Raw genomic sequence first — 22230 nt, 5'->3', positions numbered from 1 at the left:
GGAGGAGCTGAGGTCGAGCCTCCTGAACTCTCTCTCTCTCCAGCGCAGCGAGGCGGGGCGGGGCGGCTGGATGTGGAGTCGAGTCGACATCTCACCTCGCGCCTGTCCACTCTCTCACTCTCTATCCGCCCACACTGCCAGGTCCGCTGCCTGCCGCTTGCCGCTTTCCGTCCCTTAATTCCTTGCCTCGTCACCACCACCACCAAGAATGAACAACAGCAACCCGCCGCCCTCCCGCCCTGCACGGCCAAAAGTCGTCCAACCCAAGCCGACGAACAAGCAGCTCGCCTCACCCTCAGCAGCACCACCGGCACAGCCAGTAGCCGGTCCCTCGACCTCCTCCTCCTCCACACTCCCCGCCCAACCACAACCACAACCAGGCGGGAGTGCTCCACGTCCCGCGCCCATCGCGCGTTCCACGGGACCAAAGATCCTAGCTCCCTCGGGTTCTTCCTCCTTGCTAGTCCAGAACACCCAGCGGTACGCACGCAACCTTGCCCTGCCTTGCCTTCTCTTGCCTGCCCCACACCTACTGACCCCTCCCCCATCTTCCCTTCGCACAGCGGCAACCCCCTACTTCGCACACTGCGCTCCATCCCGTGGGAATTCGCCGACATCCCCGCCGACTATCAGCTCAGCCCTTCAAGGGGTGCCCTCTTCCTCTCCCTGAAATACCACCGCCTCCACCCCGAATACGTGCACGACCGTATAGCCAAGTTGAGGGGGATTGGGAGGTATGAGCATCGTGAGTCGCGGCGGGCGCGGGCGCGTGCGCGGGCGTTAGGATCCGGGGAAGAAAAAGGGGGCTCTTCCTGACCCTCGTCCTCCTTCTCCTCCTCCCCTCATTCGCTCCCTCCCTCCCTCCCTCCCTCCCTCCCTCGCTCCCTCACTCGCGCAGGTCTCCTCCTAATCCAAGTAGACATCCCCCTCCCGCAAACCGCCCTAAAAGAGCTCACAAAAACCTCCCTAGTCAACGGTTTCACCCTCCTCCTCTCTTGGTCCCCCCAAGAAGTTGCCCGTTACCTCGAACAGTACAAGATCTACGAGACCAAAGGTCCCGAGCTGATAAGGGAACGAAGAGGCGAGGATCATCTAGGAGCTATGACATCTTGCCTTACGAGCGTGCCAAGGATCAACCGGACTGATGTGAGGAATTTGGTGGCAAAGTTCGGGTCGTTGAGGAGGTTGAGTAGGGCTAGTGCTGGTGATTTGGCAGATATGAGTGGGTTTGGGGAGATTAAGGTGAGGTTGTTGACCGAGGCTTTTAGGACGCCGTTTAGAGTTGGGGGAGGGGGAGGGGCGTGGAGGGTTGCGAGACGAAGGCGAGAGGAAGGGAAGAAGAGGAGCGGGGTTGGGGATGGTGATGAGATGGATGATATCGAGGAGATTGAGGACGACGACGATGACGAAGATGGTGCAGAGATGATGAGGGGCCAGGGGACGCATGTCGCGGGAGTGGCTGGAGCGTTACAGACTGCGGGAGCGGACGCGGATGGGGAGGCGGGGAGGGATGGGAGTGGCGCATCGAAGCGTCGTCGTATCGAGCTGCGCGTTGACGAGGAGGAGGAGCGGGACGCGGGCAATGGGGTGGTCAATCCGAAGCCTCCTGCTCAAGGCGATGTCCGAGGCGAGGCGGAGGATCATCTCCCACTCGACAATCTCAACGACGCAGACGATCTTGCCGCTCTGGCAGCTGAGGAGGGGAATCTTGGGTCTGGCAGCGGGAGTGACCCAATCGAGCGCCAAGGTCATGGTGCGGCGCAAGACGACGACGGCAACGACGATGAGTTCGGCTCCGACCTGAACCTGGACGAGCTGACTGCCGAAGAGCGCGAGGAGTTGCGCAGGGCGATGAGGATGAGCATGGCTTGAGAGCGAGAAGAGGTGAAAAATACATGTTGTTACAAAAAAGTGGAGAGAAAGGCGAGGCGAGGCGAGGCGAGGCGTGGCGTGGCGTGACGTGAGGTGACGTGAGAGAGTAGGGCGCGGCTAGGGCTAGGGCGGCATACTCCTCAGCTGGACGACGAGATCGTGTTGCTCGCGTACGGCGGCCACTTGCGAGGGGAGGCTCTGTGTACGGCAGGGAAGGAGGGATGGGGAACGGCGTTGTTCGTGTTGTTGGTCAGCGTTCTTCGCTCCTCTCTCTTGCTCTCCACCTATCCAACTCGCTCCACTCACCTCAGCAAGCAAATCCGCCTGTTCCAAACTGCGCTGCAATGTTTGCCCCACCTCTTCCCTTCTTTCCAAGTCCACCACCATTCCCTTGTCCTCTTCCGCATCCTGAAACCCAGCCTTTCTCTGCCTCTGCCTCCCTTCATCCTCCCTCTCCCTCAACGAGTCCACAACCTCCTCCCTAGCCCTAAGCGCCTCAGCTCGTCGCGTTGGCAGCTCTCGACGGGAGAGGACGGCGCTCTCCGTTAGCTCGTCGACGGTGCGTGTTAGGTTTGTGAGGCGAGTGAGGAGCTGGTGATCCAGAGGGGCGAGGGCTGTGCGCGTGCCAAGAAGTGAGAGGGGGGAGGGAGGGGATTGCTTAGCACAGCGTTGCAAGATGGGGGACGCGTCGGGATACTGGATTCACTCACCTTGCTCCTTCTCCTCCCACTCCCTCCAACTCACCCCCTCTACACTTAAATTCCCCCGCTTCAACCTCTCCCCCGCCTGTTCAACCCATTGCGCCAATACGCGACGACAGACTGCCTCCTCTTCTTCGCCTGTTAGGCCATCCCTTTCTAGCTGTTGGGGCAGGAGGGACGAGGAGGAATGACTGAGCAGGGTGGTGAGGACGTGGGAGAGGGAGGAAGGGGTGGGAAGGTCCAGCCGGGGAAAGGAGGCGGGCATGGTGCGTCGTGATGATGATGATGTGTGTGGAGAGGGATGGGTGGTGATGGTGATGATAAGGAGGGAAAGAGAGGAACGAGCGCATCGGACTGAGAATCAACACTTCACGCCAGGCCGGCAGGGCGGGACGCGGAAGCGCAGGCCGAGGGAGGCGAAGGGACGCGACTGGCGTGGCCTGTCTCGAATGCAAAAGGGAACTGGCCAGCCAGATCCCACTCTGAGCTTGAGCTGCCAAGGAATGATTTTGGTGGAAGCAAAGGGATTCGAGGGTGTGGGCACCGGCTCGACGGAGACGGAGGAGAGAGGAGTGGGATGGGGTGGGTAGTGGCAGCGGCAGCGGCAAGGGCGCCTCGTGTGGCTCATCCACCCTTTCCCGGCTGCTGAGTCATGTAAAAGGATAGTATGTTGCCATTCAGGCGTAAATGCTGGCTCATCTGCTCGTCCTCCAGCTGTGCATGCGGTTGCGATTGCGATTGCGATTACGGCCCCCTTGGGATGGACCCGGCAAGGCAAAGTCGCCTTGGCTCGCCTTGCATCCTTCCGCCCCCCGCACCGCCTGCCGCCTGGTGCCCGCCCTGCCGCTCCGACGCCTCGCATCTTTTGTCTTGCCAACCATCACCACGCTCCACGCTCCACACTCCACTCCACGCACTACGGCGTGATGGCCAAGCGACTTCTTCTTCTCCTCCTCCTCGCTGGGACAGCCCTGGCAGTAGGAACAGGAATAGTAGGAGCGGCTCCTCCTCAGTCTCCTCAACAGTCACGTCGTCATCAGCAGCAGCAGCAGATCCCCTTCTTGTCGTCTTATGACTCACCGGGAGTAAAGACACCCGCTCCAGCGCTGCATCGTGTATGCATCCCGTCCTCGCACCACCACGAGGAAGAATGGACCCGCGTCCTCTCCTCCCTCGCCAGCCTACAGGCACGATACCCCCGCTACGAGCTCGACATGTGGACCGATGCGCCTCGCCCTCGCCTCCGCCCGCGTTCGAGCTCCAACTCCACCCTGTACGGGCAAAGCAGCGAGGAGCGATCCTGTCTGGATTTCACCTATCCGGACGAGCAGGGCGCTATCAAGGTGTTGGACGAGGCGCTCAGCGAGAAGCGGGCGGGTATGGGCATGGAGTGGGAGGTATTGGCGGATAGCGCTCAATTGGCTGATAGGGTGGAGAGGGACAAAGAGGGCGGCGTCAATACCCCTGCCGAGGGTGCTGGGATGGGTGGGACGACGAGGGGAGTTGAGGACCATTTTCACAACGGGTACCATAATCTTGCGAAGTGAGCCCCAGCACAGCATAGCGCAGCCGGCCGCTATTCTCCTCCCTCTCTTCCTCGCTCACTCACTCACTCACATCCCCCGCCCCGCCCCCCTCGTCGTACTCGCGCTCGCCCAGCATAACCGCCTGGCTCTCATGGCAAGTCTTCCAGAACCCCTCCCTTGCCGAGCTGGTCGAGCTGGGCACCACGTACCAGGAGAAGGTGATTCAAGGGATCCGCATCGGGCGTGACGCCGGGCGTGGGAAACGCGAAGTAGTCATTGTGGGAGGGGCACATGGTCGAGAGGTACGTTGGCGTGATGTCAGGTTGTGTGATGCCAAGCAAAGGAATGGGGAAAAGCTGACGACTCTCCTCCTCCTCCTCCTGTAGTGGATCACAACTTCCACCTGCCTCTACCTCATCTCTCACCTCCTCTCTGCCTCCCCCTCCACGCCAGGCTCGGCCTCTCACCTCGACAAATTCTCCTTCCTAATCATCCCAGTCCTCAACCCAGACGGGTACGAACACACCTGGGGTCGCGGGTCGGATCGATTTTGGCGCAAAAACCTCCAACCGACAGGTTCGCACGATTGGCTAGGTAGGGAGTGCAAGGGGTTGGACGTAAGTCGCAATTTCCCTGTGCATTTCTCCGCCTCCTCGTCGCTCACGGGATCAGGATGTGATTCCACCTACCCGGGACAAGAAGCCTTGAGTAGTTCTGAGGCTCGGGCTCTTGCTTCTTACCTTTCGAGGAGCGGGGAGGAGGGCGAGGAGGTGCTGAGCTTTATTGACTTGCATAGCTACGGGCAGCTCATCCTCTACCCTTGGTTGAGCTGTGCCTCCGCTTCATCCGACGGCTACGCCAGCGACAACGCCACCGCTGCTACCACCACCACGGCGCCTCCCATCCCCGACGAGGAGGACATGGCCGAGCTGACCCTCGGAGCTGCGCGTGCCGCCAAGCTTGTGCACAACAAGGTCTACAGGGCCGGGAGGGGTTGTGAGGTCATGTACAGTCAGGAGGGGAGTGCGGTTGATTTCGCCTATACTGCGCGGCGAGGGTCTGCGCAAGGAGGCGACGGTGGGGCGGGGATCAAGTGGAGTTTCGAGGTAGAGCTGAGGGATGAGGGGTCTTGGGGGTTCTTACTGCCTCCTGGCCAGGTGAGGGATACAGGAGAGGAGATGGCTGCTTTGTTGGATTATTTGCTGGCTTTTGTGGCGGGAAAGGAGAGGTTGTAGCTGTGTGAAATGGGCTGGGGCTGTCATTGTAATTGTATGCCATGCGTGTGATCAAAGTGTGATTGAGGGATGTGACGGGCGGGCGTGCAGAGGGCACCCGTATTCGGCTGCCGGGCGTTGCGTTGCGTCGCGTTGCTATCTGCGCTTGGCCCTGCACCCTGCGCCGGCAATGACGTATAGATCAGTCGCGTGGCAGCTCTGCTCTTCTCCACCCAACACGCACAACGGAGCGCAGCGCCCACACCAAAGATGGCATCGTGGACTTTCTCCTCTCCGCAACACCACTATTTCTGATCTCGACACACCATGCTCACCCCAACCCTCCGCCTCCCGGCCATGACCATCAGGACCACCCCATCGCTGCGCCTCATGTCAACAACAAGCGCCCTCCGCGCGCAGGGCAAGGCACCCAAGCCCCCGCTCCAAGAGACGCGTACGGGGCCAATGAGCGAAAAGGACTTGCCTAACCATCCCGGGTACACGAGCTACGAGCAGGAGGCCACCTCTGCTCATCCGAAGGATATGAAGACTCCCAGTGGGGGAAGCGCGCCGAATAGGTAAGTCACGCTGCGGCTCCACTCCCGACCGCAATCCCACAATCCGGCTCACCTCCTTACCTGCAACCCTCGCCCTCGCTCGCCCTCGCTCGCAGCACGACGCCCAACGCCTCGACTCAAGCGGATCCCCCGCACCCTGCGTTGGAGAAGATGGTACACGGTGCGGAGCGTGAAGGATCTGATGCGACTGGACCGGAGGAGCGTACGCAGAAGGTGTGGGCCGCGAACGCGAGGGCTGCAGAGTTCAACCGCGAGGAGGGAAGACGTAACCCTGTTCTTGACGGAGGATCGCACGAAGGTGGTCTGCGAGAAGATGGAAAGGGTAGCAAGACGTAGAGAGGGCGGTACGGGTAGGGGACAATGGTAAACCGACCTGGCGCCCTTCTGCGAGAGACTGGACGTCTGGCAAATGCGAAGCACTTCGCGTTGTACGTCTGCAAGACACGATGACTCAATGATCATCGCTATGAAGTCGAGCTCAGATGGAAGTGCGAAGTTGACGCAGACGGCGTGGGGCCCTCGAGACTCAGGGCTGCGGGCCAGCGAGCCAGTGATTCGAGCGTCGGCTGGGCACCAGTGTCCCACGCTCTCCGACGCTTCGTCTCTTCTGCTCCTCAACAACGGCAGCGAGAGCAGACCCTTCAGACCGAGGAATTGACAGTCTGATGATTGCTTAGCGGGAACCAAAGTAGGCGCGTAAGGCGTGCAAAGGGTCAAGTACAGAACAGAAAGAGAGACAACAATGCAATTGTGGATCTCGCGTTCAGGATAGGTCCGACGAGGGGGCAGATGGCTTCGAGGCGCCCTTGCCTGGTGAGGGAAGCTCTCTCCCCATGCATGGCCTGCCTTGTAACGCGAGCGTGATGCTCTGCCTTCTCGAGTGCGACTCTGGCTGCATCGACAACCTCTGCACGGGCACCACTGATGGTGGCGGTCGAGAGAGTGAGCTGACAGTCCATGACCTGGGCCATCGCCGACACGTTGAGGGGAGAGCAGGCTCTTGTAGCGGTCGCTGGCAACGCCAAGGGCGCTCTGCGTCTCCTCATAGCCATCGTTGCCGGTGGCGCGGTTGCCGTTAATGCCGGTCACACCGGCGAGCTGAGGCAATCCGTACGCAGCGCGGGCAGCAAGCATCTTGCTGTCGAATTGGTACGCGCCGAAGAGACGGAGGATGAGCGACTCCCAGACGGACAAGATGTCGCTGATTGCCTTTGGGTCAGCGCTGTCGACGAAAAGGAATGGCAGCATGATGTTCTCCTCGTTCTGGCCAGCTTCCCGGTAGTGCACTGGCGGTCGCTCCAAGTCGCTGAGGCGGTACGCTGCCTGCGTTGCCTCGTGCTGTGCGTACCGTCGGGGGCCATGTATTGTCCTGCCGCCGTAGATGGTGCGCCAAGCGCTCTCACGGATGCCGACGCGGCCGTAAATGATGTTTTTGAGGTACTAGGGAGGCAAGCCGGTGCCGCCGTTGACAATGGCGGCGACGTGGCCGCTGAGCGAAGCGGCGGCTTCCATGCTCTGCCAGAAAGCACCAGTTGGCGTTTCGCTGCTGGAGTCGACGTGACGCAGGAAGGCTTCGAGGGGCGGGAGGAGATTAACCAGCTTGCTCTTGAGGCATTTGGCGATGCGCTGCCTGTCGTTGACCATCCACGAGGGAGGCGGCACATTGAAGTCAACCTTGCCTGTGTGGATAGAAGGGGAAACGTCTGATCAGCAGCCGCTCACCTGCGTCCACGGAGCATTCGCCCTACTCACGATCGATCCAGTCGAGGAACAAGCGCTTGGTAGCCTCAAAGGAGCCAAGACCCTGAGGTCGGGGGCGCGAAGCCGGTTTGCTCTTGAGGTCGTAATGGCGTGCGACATTAGACCCAAGGTAGTAACGACTTCCCTCAGCGACGACGCACGGGCAATGCTCTCCGTCGAACTTCTTTGTTGCGGGCGCGTTGACGTCTTTGCCCTCGCCATTCCCGTTGACGAGCTGCTTGACATTCTGCTCACTGCCGTCGAGACTCTCGGTGGTCTCTCGAAGGACCTTCTGGAGCTCGGCCAGCTCAGGAAGCTCGGTGAGGTGACACTACAGGCTTTCGAGGATGTCGGAGCGCGAGCAGTCCTGGATGCCGTAGAGGAAGGCCTTCGTCTTGGCCTGTCCACCCTCTTCTTCGTCCTCGACGTCCTCGAGGGTTGTCTTCTTGGAGGTGCGACGTTGCTCCTTGGCCTTTGGCTTGGCTTTGACATTGCTCTGTGCGCGCTTGCGCTTCTTGCTGTTGTCCTTCGGCTTCGACGAGGTGTTAGAAGTGGCATCGTCGTCGCTGGGCAAAGCGTCCGATGCAGACTCGGCGTCAGAGGCTACGTAGTCGCTGTTGCTGTTGCTCACGGGCCTCGAGATACGCTTCACTTCGGACTGCGTCGTTCTGCCCGCATTGACCCACGCAGCCTCAAGACTTGACACTAGTTGCTTGACTCGATGTTGGAGAGGCTGTCCATGCATCCCAGCAGCGAACTTCTTCAGAGTGCTGGGGCGGGGGCTGTACAGATCCATCAGGTTGTCGACGTTGGCGGGCGGGGGGGAGAGAGGCGCAGCGACGAGGCGAGCCTTTAGCACGGGGGTCGGCGCCTGCGGCTCGTCGCTTACGAGACGCAGTAGCTCCTCGTCGAGCTCTACGAGCGAGCTGATGATCTTCGCGCACGACTTCTTGAGGCCCAGGTACCAGGTTTCCAGGGGGAGGATGCCTTCGAGGCAGCGGATTATCATTGGCCGCGCCTCTGCGTCGGGGCTCAGCTGTGCTCCGCCGATCCTCAGCAGGAATGTGACGAGCTCTGAGCCCTTTCGCCGTTGCGCGTATGCCGGCACTTTATCCGTGCATCCCGGCGACGCGTGCCCAGTGAGCCTCCCGCGTTCGTCGAGATGACGCAGCAAATCCAAGCTGCGAAAGACGACATTGCGAGCCTGGATGCATCTTCTCGCGGGAGGGATCTGTGGTGCGGGGAAGGCGGCTGTATCAGCGGCTGCGACTGCGTCGAGGTAGTGATCACCGCCCTCCTGGGCAGGGATTGGATGTATTCACCTTGTCATCTGGCGGACGCATCTCCAGCATTTCCCTGGTAAGGCCGGGAATGGCACCGAGGAGGGCCTTCGGCCACTCTTCCTCGTAGGACCCAGCCTTGAGTGCGTCTTTGAATGATTCTTGGTCCAGCTCGATTGGCTCAAGAATGGTGTGTCGTATCGCTATCCTAGTGATGGCGTGGTCGCTACCGTCGACTGTCCCTCTTCCGACGCACAAGGTACAGCAAAAGGGCAAAGCCGGTAGTAATTACGCTAAAGTTTCTCTCTCCACCGTCCAGAGCGACACTCCCGCACGTAAAGGCACTCGACGTGCAGACCGGGTGAAGCGTGCTGCTCGAACGTGCCAGGCCGGAGATGAGGTCGAGAGCGCTGCGCCGTGCTGCGTTGCCTTCTGCTGCGATGGCTCCCGTAGACCAGGCCTCTCGCTCCCTCATCCCTCGCGATGTATGCAGTTGTGCATGGCGGGTGAGATCCCTTTTGCCGCCGTAGGAGGAAGGTGTGGCAGTCTTCCGGAGTGGTAGGAAGGTGTCGAGCTCGTGGGTGAGGCCTATGTTGAGTGTCCCTCGCCTTCGATCAAGGTCAAGGAGGAAAGACGTGGCCAACCCTACCATACTTTGCGAGGTGAAGTTGTGCAAACTTGGTCGTCTAGAGGAAGCTGAAGTTCGCCCGCGAGACGTGTGCGACTGAAAGCGTCGGTAGAGAGCCTCGTTGCTTGCGTGAGTCGTTTTGAGGAAATTACGTGGTGGGAAGGTCGCTGCTACTAGCGGGCGATGTTAACGAGTGAGGTGAGGTGCTGAGCGCGACGTGCCGTGGCGAGGCGAGGCGTGGCGAGGAAGGAGGAATGCGTAGCAAGCTGGCTTTCAGTCTGAGAGAGGAGGGAGAAGGTAGTCTAGCTTCATCCACCCCTCCCTCCCCCCGTTTGGTTCTGAGAAGAGGAGGCTCTAGGGTTTGCGACGGGCAAGTGACTGGGTGGGTACGGAAAGGTTGGGTGTGGTGGAGCGGGGGAGAAGAGGAGGCGATGGATGGATGGATGGAGCGAAGCCAACTTGATTAGACCAACCAGGCGCAGCACAGCACAGCACAGCACAACAGCGATTGCTCTCAGGCGAGGCGGTCAGCGGCGAGCGACGGGTGCCTGAGAGGCGGCGGTGAGGGTGAGCCTCGGCGAGCAGGAGCGGATAGAGCGACGACGCGTCTCATCTGCTGTGGGGCCACGTGGTCCTGCTGTCGCCCAGCTTCAATCCATCCTTCTCGGCCCACCACGCCTCATAATGCTCACTCTCGCAGCGACTTCTTTTGAGCTTATGAGAATGTGTGTGTGTGTATTGCTGATACAAGAGAGGGTCAGAGCTGATGTCGAGAAGAAACAGGGCAGAGCCGCCTGCCTGCCTGGCTAAGGGGCCAGACGCTAGACGACGTCGTGGCCACTGTCGTCTACGAACGGGGCTTCTCCTTGATACCACGGAACAGGGCAATGAGACCAACGCCCGAGACCTTGACGACCTTGAAGCGAACACCGGGAATATCACCCTTGGCCTTACCCTGTGAGCGTCAAGCGGGAGCGGAGCGAGAACGGAGCGCGAAGAGGAGGGAGTAGGAAGAGCAGGAGCAAAGGAGAGGGTCAGCGAGCCGTTCGAGGAGATTTCGCCGCAGTGATGGTGGTGATGATACGCGCCTTTCGTCCGAAGCCAGAAATGAGAACTGAGGCAGTAACGATGAGAAGGAGGCGAAGGAAAGGGGTAGTAGGTCAGCACCCTGTCCTCACTTCATCGCCACAGCCGTCTCGCTGCCTCTCGTGCAGACCAGATGCCGTATGACTCCTCTCCCGCGCGCGCGCCCAACTCACCCTCATCGTTCTCATCGACCGAGTTGAGACAACCGTCCATGGGGACGAAGGCTGCTACCTTCTTACCATTCTTGATCAGCTGGACACGAACGGCCTTACGAATGGCAGAGTTGGGCTGCTTAGCCTCAACGCCAATCTTCTCGAGGACGATGCCCTTGGCTGTGAGTGAGCGGAGCGAGCGGAGCGAGAGGAGCGAGCGGAGCGAGCGGAGCGAGAGGAGCGAGCGGAGCGAGAGGAGCGAGAGGGAGATGGGTGGGTCAGCACAGACGACAAGTGAAGACACGGGGGCTCTGGGGGGGGAGACGACGTACCCTGCGAGGAACCACCGGTAGGGGAGGACTTGTAGAAATTACCGAGCTCACGCTTGTTGTAGTGAGCGTCGGCCCATCGGTTGTCGCGACGGATGGAGCGGAGCTTGCGTGCCGTGTTGAGTCCACGAGGCTTTCCCATTGTGGCTGGGCAGGGCGTAAGCAGGGGGAGAGAGTGGGGTTAGTTTGGGTGTTCGTGGTGGTGGGATGGAGGAAGGGGAGGAAGGAGGAGAGGTGGGAAGATGATGACGACGACGACGACGACGGCTGGCGTGGGTGGTGGTGGTTCACGTCTCCTCGAGGAGAAATTCGACTCCAGCTGAGACTCGCCCTCGTCTCTCCTGCTTTTCCGCAGCAGCAGCAGCAGCAGCAGCTATGTCGTCCCTCTGTAAGGGCAGCTGCCTCTTCCACTTCAGCCGCGTATGCTTCTCTTCCTCCTCGCCTCATGACATCCATGTCACCCCACTTTGTTCTCCCAACCAGACCCGCCACACTGCGGCGTGCCCCCATCGACGTAGCCTTCCATTTCTTCGCCAGTCGCAATGCCGTCGTCGTCGTCGTGTTGTCATCGTCATCATTCTCATCGTCCCCTCGACCCATGAGCATTCGCCATGACGATGCTCACCTACTAAAAGAAGAGGAGGAGGGAGGGGAGTGTGGTGGTGGTAGTGAGGAGAAAGGCAGAATTCGGTGCGTCGTCCCGTGGCTGCTTGCTTGCTTGCTTGGTGCCAGGCCCAGCCAATCGAGTCTTGCCTGCCTGCTCTCCGCCCCGCCTGCTTGCCTGCCTGCCTGCCAGCCCCGCCAGGCTCACTGACCTGAGCGTCCAAGCTTGGTCGAGGGAGCGGCAGGAAGGGGGGCAGCGCGCGCAGTCTCCCGCCAAAAAAAGGTCGGGACGGAACCTTTCGCTCTGCCCTGCCCGCGGCCATGCGACTGTGAGGGAGGGAGCGGGGCGGCAGGCGGAAGACTTGGTTGGATCGACTCGCTCGCCGCTCGCTGCGAAGTGCGAAGTCGGACTCGCCTGGCCTGACTCGACTTTGACCTTCGCCGCCTCCTCACCATCATCACCACCACCACCCCCTTTCCCCCTTCTTCCTCCTCATCAACAAGACACAATGGCAGACGCAGCACCCCGTGGACGTGGTGGATTCGGCCGTGATCGCGGTGGACGTGGACGTGGACGTCGTGGACCTCGTCGTGGTGGGAATGACGAGAAGCAAGAGTGGGGTGAGCATCGCCGAGACCGAGATGTGCCATTGTGATTTTGCCATGCGTGGTTACTGACTGACTCGCTCCTACGTCGACAGTCCCCGTCACCGCCGTCGGCCGTCTCGTCAAGGACGGAAAGGTCAAGAGCATCGAGGAGCTTTACTTGTGGGTGTCTCAGGCGCCTCAGCCCGCACTCCGATCACCTTGTATGCTGACCGATCGACATGCCATGTCCCTTCTCTGCGCAGGTTCTCGCTCCCCATCAAGGAGTACCAGGTCATCGACCTCCTCCTCCCCAAGCTCAAGGTGCGTTGCGCTTGCCCCACCTTCCATTCCCTCCCATCCCCTTTGCTCACTTCTTTCCCCCCTCCCACTCCTCGACTCGCAGGACGAAGTCATGAAGATCATGCCCGTCCAGAAGCAGACCCGTGCCGGTCAGCGTACCCGTTTCAAGGCCTTCGTCGCCGTGGGCGACTTCGATGGTCACCTGGGTCTGGGTGTCAAGTGCGCCAAGGAAGTCGCGACGGCCATCCGAGCGGCCATTATCCTCGCCAAGCTGAGCGTCATCCCCGTTCGTCGTGGTTACTGGGGTAACGCTCTCGGTGAGCCGCACACTGTGCCTATGAAGGTGCGTCGAGAGTCTCCAATGGCCAGGCTGTACCCACACGTCCTCTTTACTGACCATCCTCCTCACTCTCACACTCACACTCACCACTCGACAGGTGTCCGGCAAGACGGCCTCGGTCATGTGCAGGCTGGTCCCCGCCCCCCGCGGTACGGGCATCGTTGCCGCTCCCGCCTCGAAGCGTATGCTCCAGCTCGCCGGTATCCAGGACTGCTACACGCAGAGTCAAGGTAGCACCAGCACCATGGGCAACTTCATCAAGGTGAGTCAAACGATTGCGCTAGCCACAGAGCGGGGCGAAACATCGTCTGACACTACCACCTCCTCTCCTCCCTTGCTCGCCACCCACGCAGGCCACTTTCGAGGCCGTCTCCAAGACGTACGCCATCCTTACTCCCAACCTCTGGCCGGAGATCCCCGCCCCCCCTCACCTCTTTGTCGAGCACGCTGCTCACCTTCAGCGCGCCGGCAAGAAGACTGTCGCTTGAGCGCAGGGTCGCGTGTGGTCTCTCTCTCTCCTCTCTCTCTCCTCTCTCGTTCGTGTACACTGTTCCCCCTTCCCCATTCCCCCCACCTATACATTCGTCAAGTCGACGTCAAATGCGATGTTCGATGAGCACCAGCGTTTGCGAGTGTGTGCTCGTGCGTGTACCTGAGCGCGGGCATGATCGAGGGGCCGTAGAGTGAGGGCAATGGGAAAATGTGTCGAGGGCTATCACCTGCGTGTATGCGATGTGCGTAGCCCGTAGAACAAGGCAGGGCAGCAGGAGTGAAGAAGCTCTCAACCTTGGTCTCCCGTCCGCGACCGCCACGTGGTGTCCGCGTGTCTCCTGCAGGGCGGGGCCACTGCAATCCACAGTCCGAGGGCGACGACGGCGGCGGCGGAGGCGCAACAGCCGCCCGGTGCCAATCAACAAGGCGACGACGCTCAGCCCGCAACGCAGCAACACAACGCAACACAACACCTTCACACATTCTCCTTCCTCCTCCTCTCTCTCTCTCCCACAACAACGCAACCACCCATCACCCATCATGAGCGCTCAAATCCTCTCCACCATGATGACCCTCCCTCAAACCCTCAAGGGAATCTTCACAAAAGAGCGTCTCTCCTCCCTTCGACCCATCGGGGAATTCTTCGACTATCAACGAATCTCCCGCCCCCAAGACCTCAATGAAGCTACGCAGAGAATCACTTATAACACGCGACACTTTTCTGCAAATTACCTCGTACTCATCGGTCTACTGGCCGTCTATGGTTTGCTGACAAGCCCGCTACTGCTCGTGGCTATAGCCTTTTTGGTGGGGTCTTTTGCGGCCGTCAATCGTTTTGCGCCGGAACCGCTGCAGGTGGGGGAGCATGTGGTTACGCAGAAGAGTCTCTACACTGGTGTTGTGGTGGTGGGAGTCATATTGCTTTGGTTCGCAAGTCCTTTTGGTCTGTGAGTGCTGCGAGCGAGAGGGGGGAAGCGTGGCATGGGGAGCGGAAGGCGAGGGGGGAGCAGGTTTGAGCTGACATCCCGTCTTTATCTCGTTTCGCGCGCGCGCGCTCGCATCGCAGCCTCTTCTGGCTCATTGGAAGCTCAGCATTCCTCGTTCTCGGGCATGCGGCCTTCATTGGTACGTGCGACGCCCTGCGCTGCGGATGCGCTTCGATCGTGCTGACCTTCTTCCTCCCCTTCCCGCCTTCGCGCAAACAGAACCGCCAGTCAGCTCAGAGTACACGGGAGTCGAGACGGTATAGATCGAGAGGGGAGAGAGGGGGGGAGGTCCGGGGGGAGAATGCAACGAGGAGAACGCAACAAGGAGTTGGGCAACGATATACTGTGGTGAAGCCAGGAGGAGGGAGGAGCAGATTCGAGGGCCGGACGCCCATTGAGCCCAACATATGTCACGCACACGCACACGCACGCCTCGATTGATCGAAGCAAGCTTTTCATTCATCCCACACTCACTCGTGTCGCGATTCATTGACTCTCGACTGGTGGCTTCAATTCGCTTCGATTCGCTACGTATGTGTTGTGATGATCTCGCTACACTTTTGCCCATCGCCCACCTCTCCCACAGCCTTTACGCCGCTCGATGCTCCCGGTCCCACTGCTCCTTATGCTTGGCATACTCGTCCTCACCTGCCCCTCCACCACCCACACCCAAGTTGGAAGGTCGCGCCTTCTTCACGCTGCCCGCCGAAGTAGAAGGACTCGCACCACCGCCCGACGAGCTCACCTTGCGCTTCATCGCACTTCCCGCGGCAGGCGCAGGCGCAGCAGCAGCGCCCTCTGCCTCCCTATTGATCCCATTCAACTTCTCGTAGATCCCCCTAATCTTACCTCCACGCACCCCATCCTTGCTAGGCCAGAAGAAGGTGACAAAATGCCACAAATGCCTCTCCAGCCTAGCTTTACGCTCCTCCTCTCCGCCGCGCGCCAACGGGTCCACAACCTCATCGATGCGCTGTCCAATGGCTGCCAAACACTCCTTGAGCGCGGCAAGCTTCGCGGGCCCTTTAAGGGACTCCGTATCGTTCTTGAGTCGCTTGAGCTGTTTCTTTGCTGGACGGAGGAGCTCCTTGCATTCACCCTCATCCATCGATTCGCCAGCACTGTCCGGATCTTCTGGCTCTGCTTCCTCTTCGTCCGACGAGCCGGAAGAGTAGTCGACGTCCGGTCGAACTCGTTTCGAGGGTGCAGGACTGGCCGTCGAGGGGCTGCGCTTCTTTGCCCTCTGGGCGGCGATTCGGCCAGCGGAGGAATTGGCTGCTACCGAGCGTGAAGGGCCCGCTTCGCCATTGCCCGCCGCATCGGCGTCGTTTGCCGCCTTCTTCTCGGGGTGCTTCCACTCGTCGAGGCACACAAGCAGGTAGTCGACGCGTCGCACAAGGTGAACGGCGTTGGGGATAGGCTTGGCCGCCTTGTTCGTCGCCGACCCCGCAGGGGGGCGCTTACGCCTCTGTTTCACCACCTGCCCATTCTCGTCGATCGTCGTAGGTGGAGGGCTGCGGTTCGCCAGGGCCTCGGCAGTCTGGGCTTGCTTGCCCTCTTCGAGGAAGAACTTGCCCGCGAACTGGAGGCGGGCGTCTGCTTCAATTTGCTCCCATTCTCCCAAGCCGTACAGGTAGACGCCGATGAGGAGGCGAACGTCGTCGTCCGTTGTCCAGTCGCAATGCCAGCCTAGGGTGCCTTTGGTCTCAAAGGGGATTTGGAAGTCAAAGGGGTCGGCGAGGGAGCGCATGTGCTCGACGAGGAGTCGGAGATTGTAATGACGATGCACGATGCTGGCGGGGCGACGAAAGGAGGGGAGAATGGTCAGCGTCACCGTGCCATTCTGCCGCGCTACGCCCGCCACTCACGTCTCTGCATTCAACCCCTTAATCTCCCTGCAATTGACAAGCACAGCCTTCTGCCTCCACGTGATAATCTCCTCTCCCCTCTCGATCCTGCCCCTAATGAACTCCTTGTGATCACTGATGGCCTTCTCGCTCAATTCGATGAGCTCATCCGACGCTTGAAGCAGGACGGCCCGGTTCTTGCGCTCTAGCTTCGTCTCGGCCACGATCTCCTCGTAGCGACAGCGCAAGTCTCCCCAACGCTGGATACTGCGGAAGAGGACGCGCAGGTCGCGCTCTGAGAGGGTGGCAGAGCGTTGCGCACTCGAACTCGCCGACCCACCACCACCACCGCTCTTCCTCTTGGACGACGACCCGCCAGCTTTGCCACCACCACCGTCCTCCCCATCACTCGGATCGCTCCCCGCGTCACCACCCGCTCCTCCCTTGCCGTTCGAAGCAAGCTTGTACGCATCAGCCGATACCTGCGCAGCCTTGCGTCGCGAATTTTGCGCCGCCAACGCATCCAGCACGGCCTGCTCCTGCGCGGCTGCCTCCTCTTGCTTAATGCGGGCAATCTCCTCCGGCCCCATGATATCGTCCCAGCTCATATCGTCGGCTTTGAAGTCCTGCACCTTCGCAAACTGCTTGAGGAAGTCTTCGCCACCCGATGCCGCGCCCACGCTGTCTCCCTGCGTCTCGTGTGCTTCGGCGTCCGCGAGAAGGGCGTCGATGTCCAGTCGCTCGAGCTTCTCCTGCTGCTGCTCCTCCCCCTCGGCACCCGAGGCGCCCTTGGTGAACATGCTCTTGGCCCCGAACTTGAGCGCAGCCTCGAGATCCTCCTTGCTTGGCCCCTGACCCGGCTTTTCCTTGCCACCGCGCGCATCCTTGGGGGCAAAGTTGGTACCGGACGTGTCCATCTGGTGGATGATGGCGTACTCGAGGACCATCTTGCGCTTGGCGCGCTCAATCACGTCCTCCTCGACCGTGTCCTTGGTGAGGAGGCGATACACGTTGACATGACGTTTCGAGTTGAGTCGATGGGCGCGGGCCATGGCCTGCAGGTCGTTCTGGGGATTCCAGTCAGAGTCGAAGATAATGACCGTATCCGCCGTCTCGAGGTTGATGCCCAGCCCTCCGGCGCGGGTGGACAGCAGAAAGGCAAAGTCAGGGGAACCCTCGGCATTGAAGCGCTCGATGGCTTTGCGACGATTGTCCGACGAGACCATACCGTCGAGTCGCTGGTGGATGTAACCCCTCATCCCCATGTAGTCGCTCAGCACGTCGAGCATGCGTACCATCTGTGAGAAGATGAGGACGCGATGCCCGTCCTTCTTGAGTCGCGTGAGCAGCTTATCGAGGAGGACCATCTTGCCGCTGTTCATGATGATGCCCTTCAAGACGTCGCTGCGATCCGTGTGAGCCGGCTCGGAGCCGTCGAAGAGGTACGGGTGATTGGACACCTTCTTGAGCTCAATGGCGATATTGAGCAAGCTTACTTGTGCGGCGCCTGCTGCGCTGAGCGTGGCATAGTTTCGGCTGAGGATGGCCTTGTACATCTTCTGTTGCATGGCGGACATTTCGACGCGGAGGATCTTCTCTGTCTTGCCAGGGAGCTCTTTGATGACCTGCGCGCGTGAGTGGAGAGGCGTTGGGAGGTAAGTCAGCTTGGTCCTGGGGCGGCCTCTGCTCGCCTGGCCTCCTGAGGCGCCCTACTCACGTCCTTCTTCAAGCGCCTGATCATGACATTGTCCAGCTTCTTGTGCAGCGCAGCAACCGCCTCAGGATCCGCCGTCGTGACATCAAAGTCCACATCGAGCGAGAACTGGTCTGGCCTCAAGAAGTGCATGAGCGCCATGAGCTCCTTGACGTTATTCTGCAGCGGCGTGCCCGTGATGAGCAGCTTGCCCGCGACGTGGAATCCCATCAAAACCTCGTACAGCTGCGCCTGTGAATTCTTCAGACGGTGCGCCTCATCCACGGCGAGGAACTGCCACTTGATGGCCTGCAGCGCGTCTGCATCCTTGAGGATGTACTCGTACGTGGTGACCAACACGTTGAACTTGAGCTTCTTGGGAGAGCCGAACTCGTAGTCCCTGATCATGGCGCGCGCCTCGGTATTGCCGATGTAGCTTACCACGTTGAGGTCCGGTGCCCAGTTCTCGAACTGCTCGATCCAAGCAGGCAATGTAGAGAGAGGCACAACGACGAGGTGCGGACCGTACTGGTGCATCGAGTGGACGAGGTACGAGATGAAGCTCACGCTCTGCACCGTTTTGCCCAGTCCCATTTCGTCGGCCAGAATGCCCGACTCGCCCTGCGACCATAGGTAGGCGAGCCAGTTGAGCCCAGTGAGCTGGAACTCCTTGAGCGTGCCGCCCCCTTCGGTGAGGTACTTGGGCTGCTCGCTCATGCGTACATACTTGGGGCGATTGTGCCCGTAGTTTTGGCTTCGCGGCGGCTGGAGCAGCGACTTGGCTCGGTCGATGTGGGCCTGGATGGCGGGCTTGGCTATCTTGCTGATCTCGTCTTCGGCCTCCCATGTGCACTCGGCGTAGCTGAGACCCTTCCACTTGCAGAGGTACGCCAGGTGGCTGTACGGGTGGTCGTTGGTGGGCGGGTTGTCCCGCTGGGCGACGATGCGTTCGACAACTTTGTACGATTCGAGGGCCTCCTTGATGCGCTCCTCGTCGACGCGGATGGCTTCAATATCTTCGCGAGTGGTGCGCGGGTCGTTGAGGAGGGCGTGAGCCGGTTGCCAGACGTTGCGAATGTAGTTCTCGACGCGCTTCGAGCCCTTGCAGTCTTTGAGGAATGACCAAAGCTCCGAGGTGTTGTGAAGGTGCGAGTAGCCTGGTGTGGCGCGAGGCGATCAAGAGGCAGGTCAGCGTGAATTCTACCAGCCATACTGCCATCACAGTCTCGCCCGCTCACCCTTCCACTTGATGATGAACCTCAGATTCTCCTTTGGCTTCTCCTCCTCGCCCTCCGGCTTCTCCTCATCAACTTCATGCCCGCACACCTGCTCAATAGTCGTGTCATCATCCTCAGCAGCCGCCTCGCCACCTCCGCCGCCACCCGCATAGTCAAGTCGATCCTCAAACGGATCGCTGTCCTCCTCAAGGCCATACTGCGCATCCTCCTTGTACGTAACCTTCTTGCCCGTTCTGCTCGAGATGCGACTGGCATCAAACCCGTCGTCCGAAGGAGGGGAAGCCTTGCTACGACGAGCTGCTGGAGCGCTGGATGAGCCAGCTCGGGCACTTGATCCTGGTGCTGCGCGCTTCTTGTTCTGTTTTGCCTGACGGGCCTTTTTACGGGAGAGCTTGAGGGCCTTACGCTCACGAGCATTGGTGGCGAAGTCGTCGTCCCCTTCGATCTCGTCGTCGTCGTCTACGTCCATGCCGTCGGCTGAGCCGTCTGAACCGTCTGAATCGGCCTCGGAGAGCTCCGAGGTTTGGGGGGTGGAGCGCGACGAGATGGCCGATACTGGGCGTGGAGGGGGCGAAAGGTGTTGTTTAGTGACGGGCCGTTACCCATAGCTCGTGTGCTCAGCGCAATTTGCTCACCTCGTCCCTTGATCTTGATGCGCGTGGCCTGACGAGGTCCAGGCGACTCGTCTTCATCATCTCCATCGCTATCCTCAGCTCCTGCATCGAGGTACTGGTGTGCGAGGGATGGGTGGTAGTGGTCAGCGCGCGCGAGATAGAGGCTCACCACCACCCTCGTGCTTCACGCCTACTCACGCTCTTCTTGGGTGCTCGTCCCTGAACCGCGATGACAAACGCGAACAATGGCGCGACGCGGCAGCAAATGGGAGTCCAGAGGGCGAGCGAGGAGCGGGAGAGCGGGGAGAGCGGAGGAGCGGCCGGAGGTAAGGGTCAGTCAGTATATGCTCCGTTTTCACCAGCGTCTTTTGCTCGCCCGTACACTCACGGAGCGACGCAGACCATAAAGGTCAGGGTTAGCCTCAGCCTCATCGAATGGCTTGGCCTTGGGCGCGCGAGAAGACGTGCTGGGCGAGCCGCCTGGCGAAGTGGCTGCCGCCGCACCCGCTGCTGCCTCTATGCCGTGCCCGTTGGACGATGACGAGGGGGCTGCTGCTGCTTGTTCGGGCTCGGACTTGATGCCAGCTTCGGTAGGCTTGACATTGACGCTATGGCTGTCCGAAGGTTGCGCCTTGATGGTGCTTGTGGCAGCCACGTCGGCCGCGCTGCCGCTGCCGCTGCCGTTGGGCTGAGCCTCGAGGGCCGGCTTGATGTCGCTCGACGTTGCGCTGTCCTGTGGTTCAGCCGGCTTGATAGCCTCGATGGGTGGCTTCACGTGCTGCGACGGAGCTGCCTCTGCACTGTCAGTGGGCGCGATAGGTGCGGGCTGAGCAGCGGGTGGGACTGCTATGCCAGACGACGATGATGATGGTGCGGGGGCGGGCGCTGATGGCATTGAGCCAAGAGCCTGCCCGCCATTGCTGGACTGCTGCTGATCACCACCCTCCATTGCCTGATGCTCTCCTGTCGTAGTGCGAGTAACGCTGCGCTACTCCGATGATGATGATGATGATAGGAGGGAGGGACGAGATTGGTGATGATGAGAAGGAGTGAACGCCGTCGAGTAATGTGCGCGGAACGCGAATGAAGATAGCGTCGAGCGACTTTTGACTAGCTCGCGAGCGACACTTGCGCGCGCGCTATCAAGAGCGATTTGTCGTGATGATGAGCGTGGTAGCGATCAAAGGACTGGGCTTGCCTCGATGCGCGCTGCCCGCTGCTCGCCGTCGTCGTCGTCGTCGTCTTCTGCTCGTCGTCACCTCTGTCTGGTGCCGCCGCCGCCGTCGCCGCCCGCGCCCACCTCCCTGTGCCTCTGACGGCGAGCAGAGCAGCCCAGCCAGCCAGCAGCCCACATCGCCTCCGAGAGAGTCAGTCGTGGCCAGCCACACACATGCACGAGTCGGGTTCGCCGCCGAGACCAGACTGAGAAGAGACAACGGCAATGGCATTGGCAACAAGGAGAGTAGAGAGAGAGGGGATGACAAGAGGGACGCACAGTTGATGACGACGAGATTCGCGATGAGCGAGGAGATGGATGCAATGGGGACCATGATCGAGCGTAGAGCGACTCGATGAGACCGCTCGACTTGACCAGCTAAAAGCGCTCTATCACGCTAATTCTCATAGGCTGATCATCATCGCAGCACAGAGAGCACGACAATGATGATCAACTTACGCATATACGCGACAGCGTTGACGAGGATGAGAGCTCGGAGGGGAGCCCGCACCAATGCTGCGAGACACTGTGAGAGCTCTCAGCCCTCCTGCTAAGCCGCTCATACACGTCTGCCATCCTATTCACTCGTCTGAGCCATTCGGCAGCTCTCACCTCATCCTGAGCCCGTACGAAAGCGTAACCCAATCTAGTGGTAGCGCCGCCCGACCTTGATAGTGGCCCAGACAAGCCACGCAGCCACTGAGAAGCCTAGACCGTCGCTGCCAGATGTGGTGACTAGAGCCACGCCCTCGACTTCGAGGTGATGGTACTCTCTGATCGCCATTCACATTCTCGCTGCAATGACCGCAAACGATGAGGATGGGGTGGGAGGAGATGGGAGAGCGCGAGGCCGACGAGAGATGGACGGGAGCAAAAGGAGCGAGCTGGGCCAGCCAGACAGAGACACGGGCGGCGGGCGAGCGTGCAGAGGCAGAGGCAGAGCCCTGACGCGGGCCAAGGCGTGGGCGCGAACAAGCGGGGCGAACAGGAAAACACGTGGTTGGGGAAGGACGAGCGGAGGCGTGAGACGACGCCGTCTGCGTGACCATGGCGAGCGTGCGATGTGGTGGTGAGGAGAGCGACGCTGCTTCACCGAATGGGGATGGTGTCGCCCAAGATGGGTGGAAGACCACATATCTGTGTGACTAGGTGGCCCTGGCTCTGGCCCGCTGCTGATCTCTCGTGGTATCGCGGGCTGAGGCCCTCC

General features: G+C 60.5%; 9 protein-coding genes across 9 annotated transcripts; 5 read left to right on the top strand and 4 right to left on the bottom strand.

The window, feature by feature from the left end:
- Positions 1-141: 141 nt before the first annotated feature.
- BDZ90DRAFT_234264 (hypothetical protein) lies at positions 142-2265 on the top strand. Its single transcript, XM_025506949.1, has 4 exons — positions 142-480; positions 564-745; positions 899-2079; positions 2188-2265. The coding sequence occupies exons 1-3, from the start codon at positions 209-211 to the stop codon at positions 1870-1872; spliced, it is 1428 nt and encodes a 475-aa protein (XP_025360059.1). The 5' UTR covers positions 142-208; the 3' UTR covers positions 1873-2079; positions 2188-2265.
- On the bottom strand, positions 1568-2996 carry BDZ90DRAFT_234263 (hypothetical protein). The gene is made up of 3 exons (XM_025506948.1): positions 2583-2996; positions 2179-2486; positions 1568-2070 (listed from the first exon to the last, which is right to left on the bottom strand). Exons 1-3 carry the CDS (start codon positions 2836-2838, stop codon positions 1996-1998), a joined length of 639 nt encoding a protein of 212 aa, XP_025360058.1. The 5' UTR covers positions 2839-2996; the 3' UTR covers positions 1568-1995.
- Positions 2997-4029: 1033 nt separating this feature from the next.
- On the top strand, positions 4030-5354 carry BDZ90DRAFT_234262 (Zn-dependent exopeptidase). The gene is made up of 3 exons (XM_025506947.1): positions 4030-4116; positions 4233-4401; positions 4486-5354. Exons 1-3 carry the CDS (start codon positions 4055-4057, stop codon positions 5332-5334), a joined length of 1080 nt encoding a protein of 359 aa, XP_025360057.1. The 5' UTR covers positions 4030-4054; the 3' UTR covers positions 5335-5354.
- Positions 5355-5618: 264 nt separating this feature from the next.
- BDZ90DRAFT_234261 (hypothetical protein) lies at positions 5619-6615 on the top strand. Its single transcript, XM_025506946.1, has 2 exons — positions 5619-5891; positions 5987-6615. Exons 1-2 carry the CDS (start codon positions 5641-5643, stop codon positions 6225-6227), a joined length of 492 nt encoding a protein of 163 aa, XP_025360056.1. The 5' UTR covers positions 5619-5640; the 3' UTR covers positions 6228-6615.
- An 83-nt stretch (positions 6616-6698) lies between these two features.
- On the bottom strand, positions 6699-8447 carry BDZ90DRAFT_75629 (hypothetical protein). The gene is made up of 2 exons (XM_025509843.1): positions 7644-8447; positions 6699-7570 (listed from the first exon to the last, which is right to left on the bottom strand). Exons 1-2 carry the CDS (start codon positions 8187-8189, stop codon positions 6977-6979), a joined length of 1140 nt encoding a protein of 379 aa, XP_025360055.1. The 5' UTR covers positions 8190-8447; the 3' UTR covers positions 6699-6976.
- A 1939-nt stretch (positions 8448-10386) lies between these two features.
- On the bottom strand, positions 10387-11248 carry BDZ90DRAFT_247106 (putative 40S ribosomal protein S23; the record flags this gene model as incomplete). Its single annotated transcript, XM_025507588.1, has 4 exons — positions 10387-10494; positions 10628-10653; positions 10799-10957; positions 11110-11248. 4 exons carry the CDS (start codon positions 11246-11248, stop codon positions 10387-10389), a joined length of 432 nt encoding a protein of 143 aa, XP_025360054.1.
- A 922-nt stretch (positions 11249-12170) lies between these two features.
- On the top strand, positions 12171-13611 carry BDZ90DRAFT_234256 (ribosomal protein S5). The gene is made up of 6 exons (XM_025506945.1): positions 12171-12330; positions 12411-12477; positions 12561-12618; positions 12701-12940; positions 13035-13199; positions 13291-13611. The coding sequence occupies exons 1-6, from the start codon at positions 12219-12221 to the stop codon at positions 13423-13425; spliced, it is 777 nt and encodes a 258-aa protein (XP_025360053.1). The 5' UTR covers positions 12171-12218; the 3' UTR covers positions 13426-13611.
- Positions 13612-13923: 312 nt separating this feature from the next.
- On the top strand, positions 13924-14827 carry BDZ90DRAFT_234255 (prenylated rab acceptor PRA1). The gene is made up of 3 exons (XM_025506944.1): positions 13924-14376; positions 14496-14554; positions 14635-14827. The coding sequence occupies exons 1-3, from the start codon at positions 13970-13972 to the stop codon at positions 14676-14678; spliced, it is 510 nt and encodes a 169-aa protein (XP_025360052.1). The 5' UTR covers positions 13924-13969; the 3' UTR covers positions 14679-14827.
- An 81-nt stretch (positions 14828-14908) lies between these two features.
- On the bottom strand, positions 14909-20993 carry BDZ90DRAFT_265578 (hypothetical protein). Its single transcript, XM_025508670.1, has 7 exons — positions 20196-20993; positions 20006-20026; positions 19829-19922; positions 19194-19748; positions 17980-19112; positions 16284-17887; positions 14909-16208 (listed from the first exon to the last, which is right to left on the bottom strand). The coding sequence occupies exons 1-7, from the start codon at positions 20754-20756 to the stop codon at positions 15005-15007; spliced, it is 5172 nt and encodes a 1723-aa protein (XP_025360051.1). The 5' UTR covers positions 20757-20993; the 3' UTR covers positions 14909-15004.
- Between the last annotated feature and the right edge of the window lie 1237 nt (positions 20994-22230).

This window comes from Jaminaea rosea, assembly GCF_003144245.1.
Source record: "Jaminaea rosea strain MCA 5214 unplaced genomic scaffold BDZ90scaffold_15, whole genome shotgun sequence".
NCBI lineage: Eukaryota > Fungi > Basidiomycota > Exobasidiomycetes > Microstromatales > Jaminaea > Jaminaea rosea.
This window is presented reverse-complemented; position numbering and strand designations above follow the sequence as displayed.

What these genes read in the sequence shown, in the direction of transcription:
- BDZ90DRAFT_234264 (XM_025506949.1), top strand. Translation starts at nt 209, where the DNA reads ATGAACAACAGCAACCCGCCGCCCTCCCGCCCTGCACGGCCAAAAGTC. An exon ending in CTAGTCCAGAACACCCAGCG is followed by an intron (nt 481 to 563) that starts GTACGCACGCAA and finishes CCCTTCGCACAG; the next exon opens with CGGCAACCCCCTACTTCGCA. An exon ending in GATTGGGAGGTATGAGCATC is followed by an intron (nt 746 to 898) that starts GTGAGTCGCGGC and finishes TCACTCGCGCAG; the next exon opens with GTCTCCTCCTAATCCAAGTA.
- BDZ90DRAFT_234263 (XM_025506948.1), bottom strand. Translation starts at nt 2,838, where the DNA reads ATGCCCGCCTCCTTTCCCCGGCTGGACCTTCCCACCCCTTCCTCCCTC. An exon ending in GTGGGAGGAGAAGGAGCAAG is followed by an intron (nt 2,487 to 2,582) that starts GTGAGTGAATCC and finishes GCACGCGCACAG; the next exon opens with CCCTCGCCCCTCTGGATCAC. An exon ending in AGGCGGATTTGCTTGCTGAG is followed by an intron (nt 2,071 to 2,178) that starts GTGAGTGGAGCG and finishes TGCCGTACACAG; the next exon opens with AGCCTCCCCTCGCAAGTGGC.
- BDZ90DRAFT_234262 (XM_025506947.1), top strand. Translation starts at nt 4,055, where the DNA reads ATGGGTGGGACGACGAGGGGAGTTGAGGACCATTTTCACAACGGGTAC. An exon ending in GGGTACCATAATCTTGCGAA is followed by an intron (nt 4,117 to 4,232) that starts GTGAGCCCCAGC and finishes GCGCTCGCCCAG; the next exon opens with CATAACCGCCTGGCTCTCAT. An exon ending in GAGGGGCACATGGTCGAGAG is followed by an intron (nt 4,402 to 4,485) that starts GTACGTTGGCGT and finishes CTCCTCCTGTAG; the next exon opens with TGGATCACAACTTCCACCTG.
- BDZ90DRAFT_234261 (XM_025506946.1), top strand. Translation starts at nt 5,641, where the DNA reads ATGCTCACCCCAACCCTCCGCCTCCCGGCCATGACCATCAGGACCACC. An exon ending in GGGGGAAGCGCGCCGAATAG is followed by an intron (nt 5,892 to 5,986) that starts GTAAGTCACGCT and finishes CCTCGCTCGCAG; the next exon opens with CACGACGCCCAACGCCTCGA.
- BDZ90DRAFT_75629 (XM_025509843.1), bottom strand. Translation starts at nt 8,189, where the DNA reads ATGCCACTTCTAACACCTCGTCGAAGCCGAAGGACAACAGCAAGAAGC. An exon ending in GTTCCTCGACTGGATCGATC is followed by an intron (nt 7,571 to 7,643) that starts GTGAGTAGGGCG and finishes CTATCCACACAG; the next exon opens with GCAAGGTTGACTTCAATGTG.
- BDZ90DRAFT_234256 (XM_025506945.1), top strand. Translation starts at nt 12,219, where the DNA reads ATGGCAGACGCAGCACCCCGTGGACGTGGTGGATTCGGCCGTGATCGC. An exon ending in TGACGAGAAGCAAGAGTGGG is followed by an intron (nt 12,331 to 12,410) that starts GTGAGCATCGCC and finishes CTACGTCGACAG; the next exon opens with TCCCCGTCACCGCCGTCGGC. An exon ending in AGCATCGAGGAGCTTTACTT is followed by an intron (nt 12,478 to 12,560) that starts GTGGGTGTCTCA and finishes TTCTCTGCGCAG; the next exon opens with GTTCTCGCTCCCCATCAAGG.
- BDZ90DRAFT_234255 (XM_025506944.1), top strand. Translation starts at nt 13,970, where the DNA reads ATGAGCGCTCAAATCCTCTCCACCATGATGACCCTCCCTCAAACCCTC. An exon ending in TTCGCAAGTCCTTTTGGTCT is followed by an intron (nt 14,377 to 14,495) that starts GTGAGTGCTGCG and finishes CTCGCATCGCAG; the next exon opens with CCTCTTCTGGCTCATTGGAA. An exon ending in CGGGCATGCGGCCTTCATTG is followed by an intron (nt 14,555 to 14,634) that starts GTACGTGCGACG and finishes TCGCGCAAACAG; the next exon opens with AACCGCCAGTCAGCTCAGAG.
- BDZ90DRAFT_265578 (XM_025508670.1), bottom strand. Translation starts at nt 20,756, where the DNA reads ATGGAGGGTGGTGATCAGCAGCAGTCCAGCAATGGCGGGCAGGCTCTT. An exon ending in GACGAGCACCCAAGAAGAGC is followed by an intron (nt 19,923 to 20,005) that starts GTGAGTAGGCGT and finishes CTCGCACACCAG; the next exon opens with TACCTCGATGCAGGAGCTGA. An exon ending in CATCAAGATCAAGGGACGAG is followed by an intron (nt 19,749 to 19,828) that starts GTGAGCAAATTG and finishes CTCCACGCCCAG; the next exon opens with TATCGGCCATCTCGTCGCGC.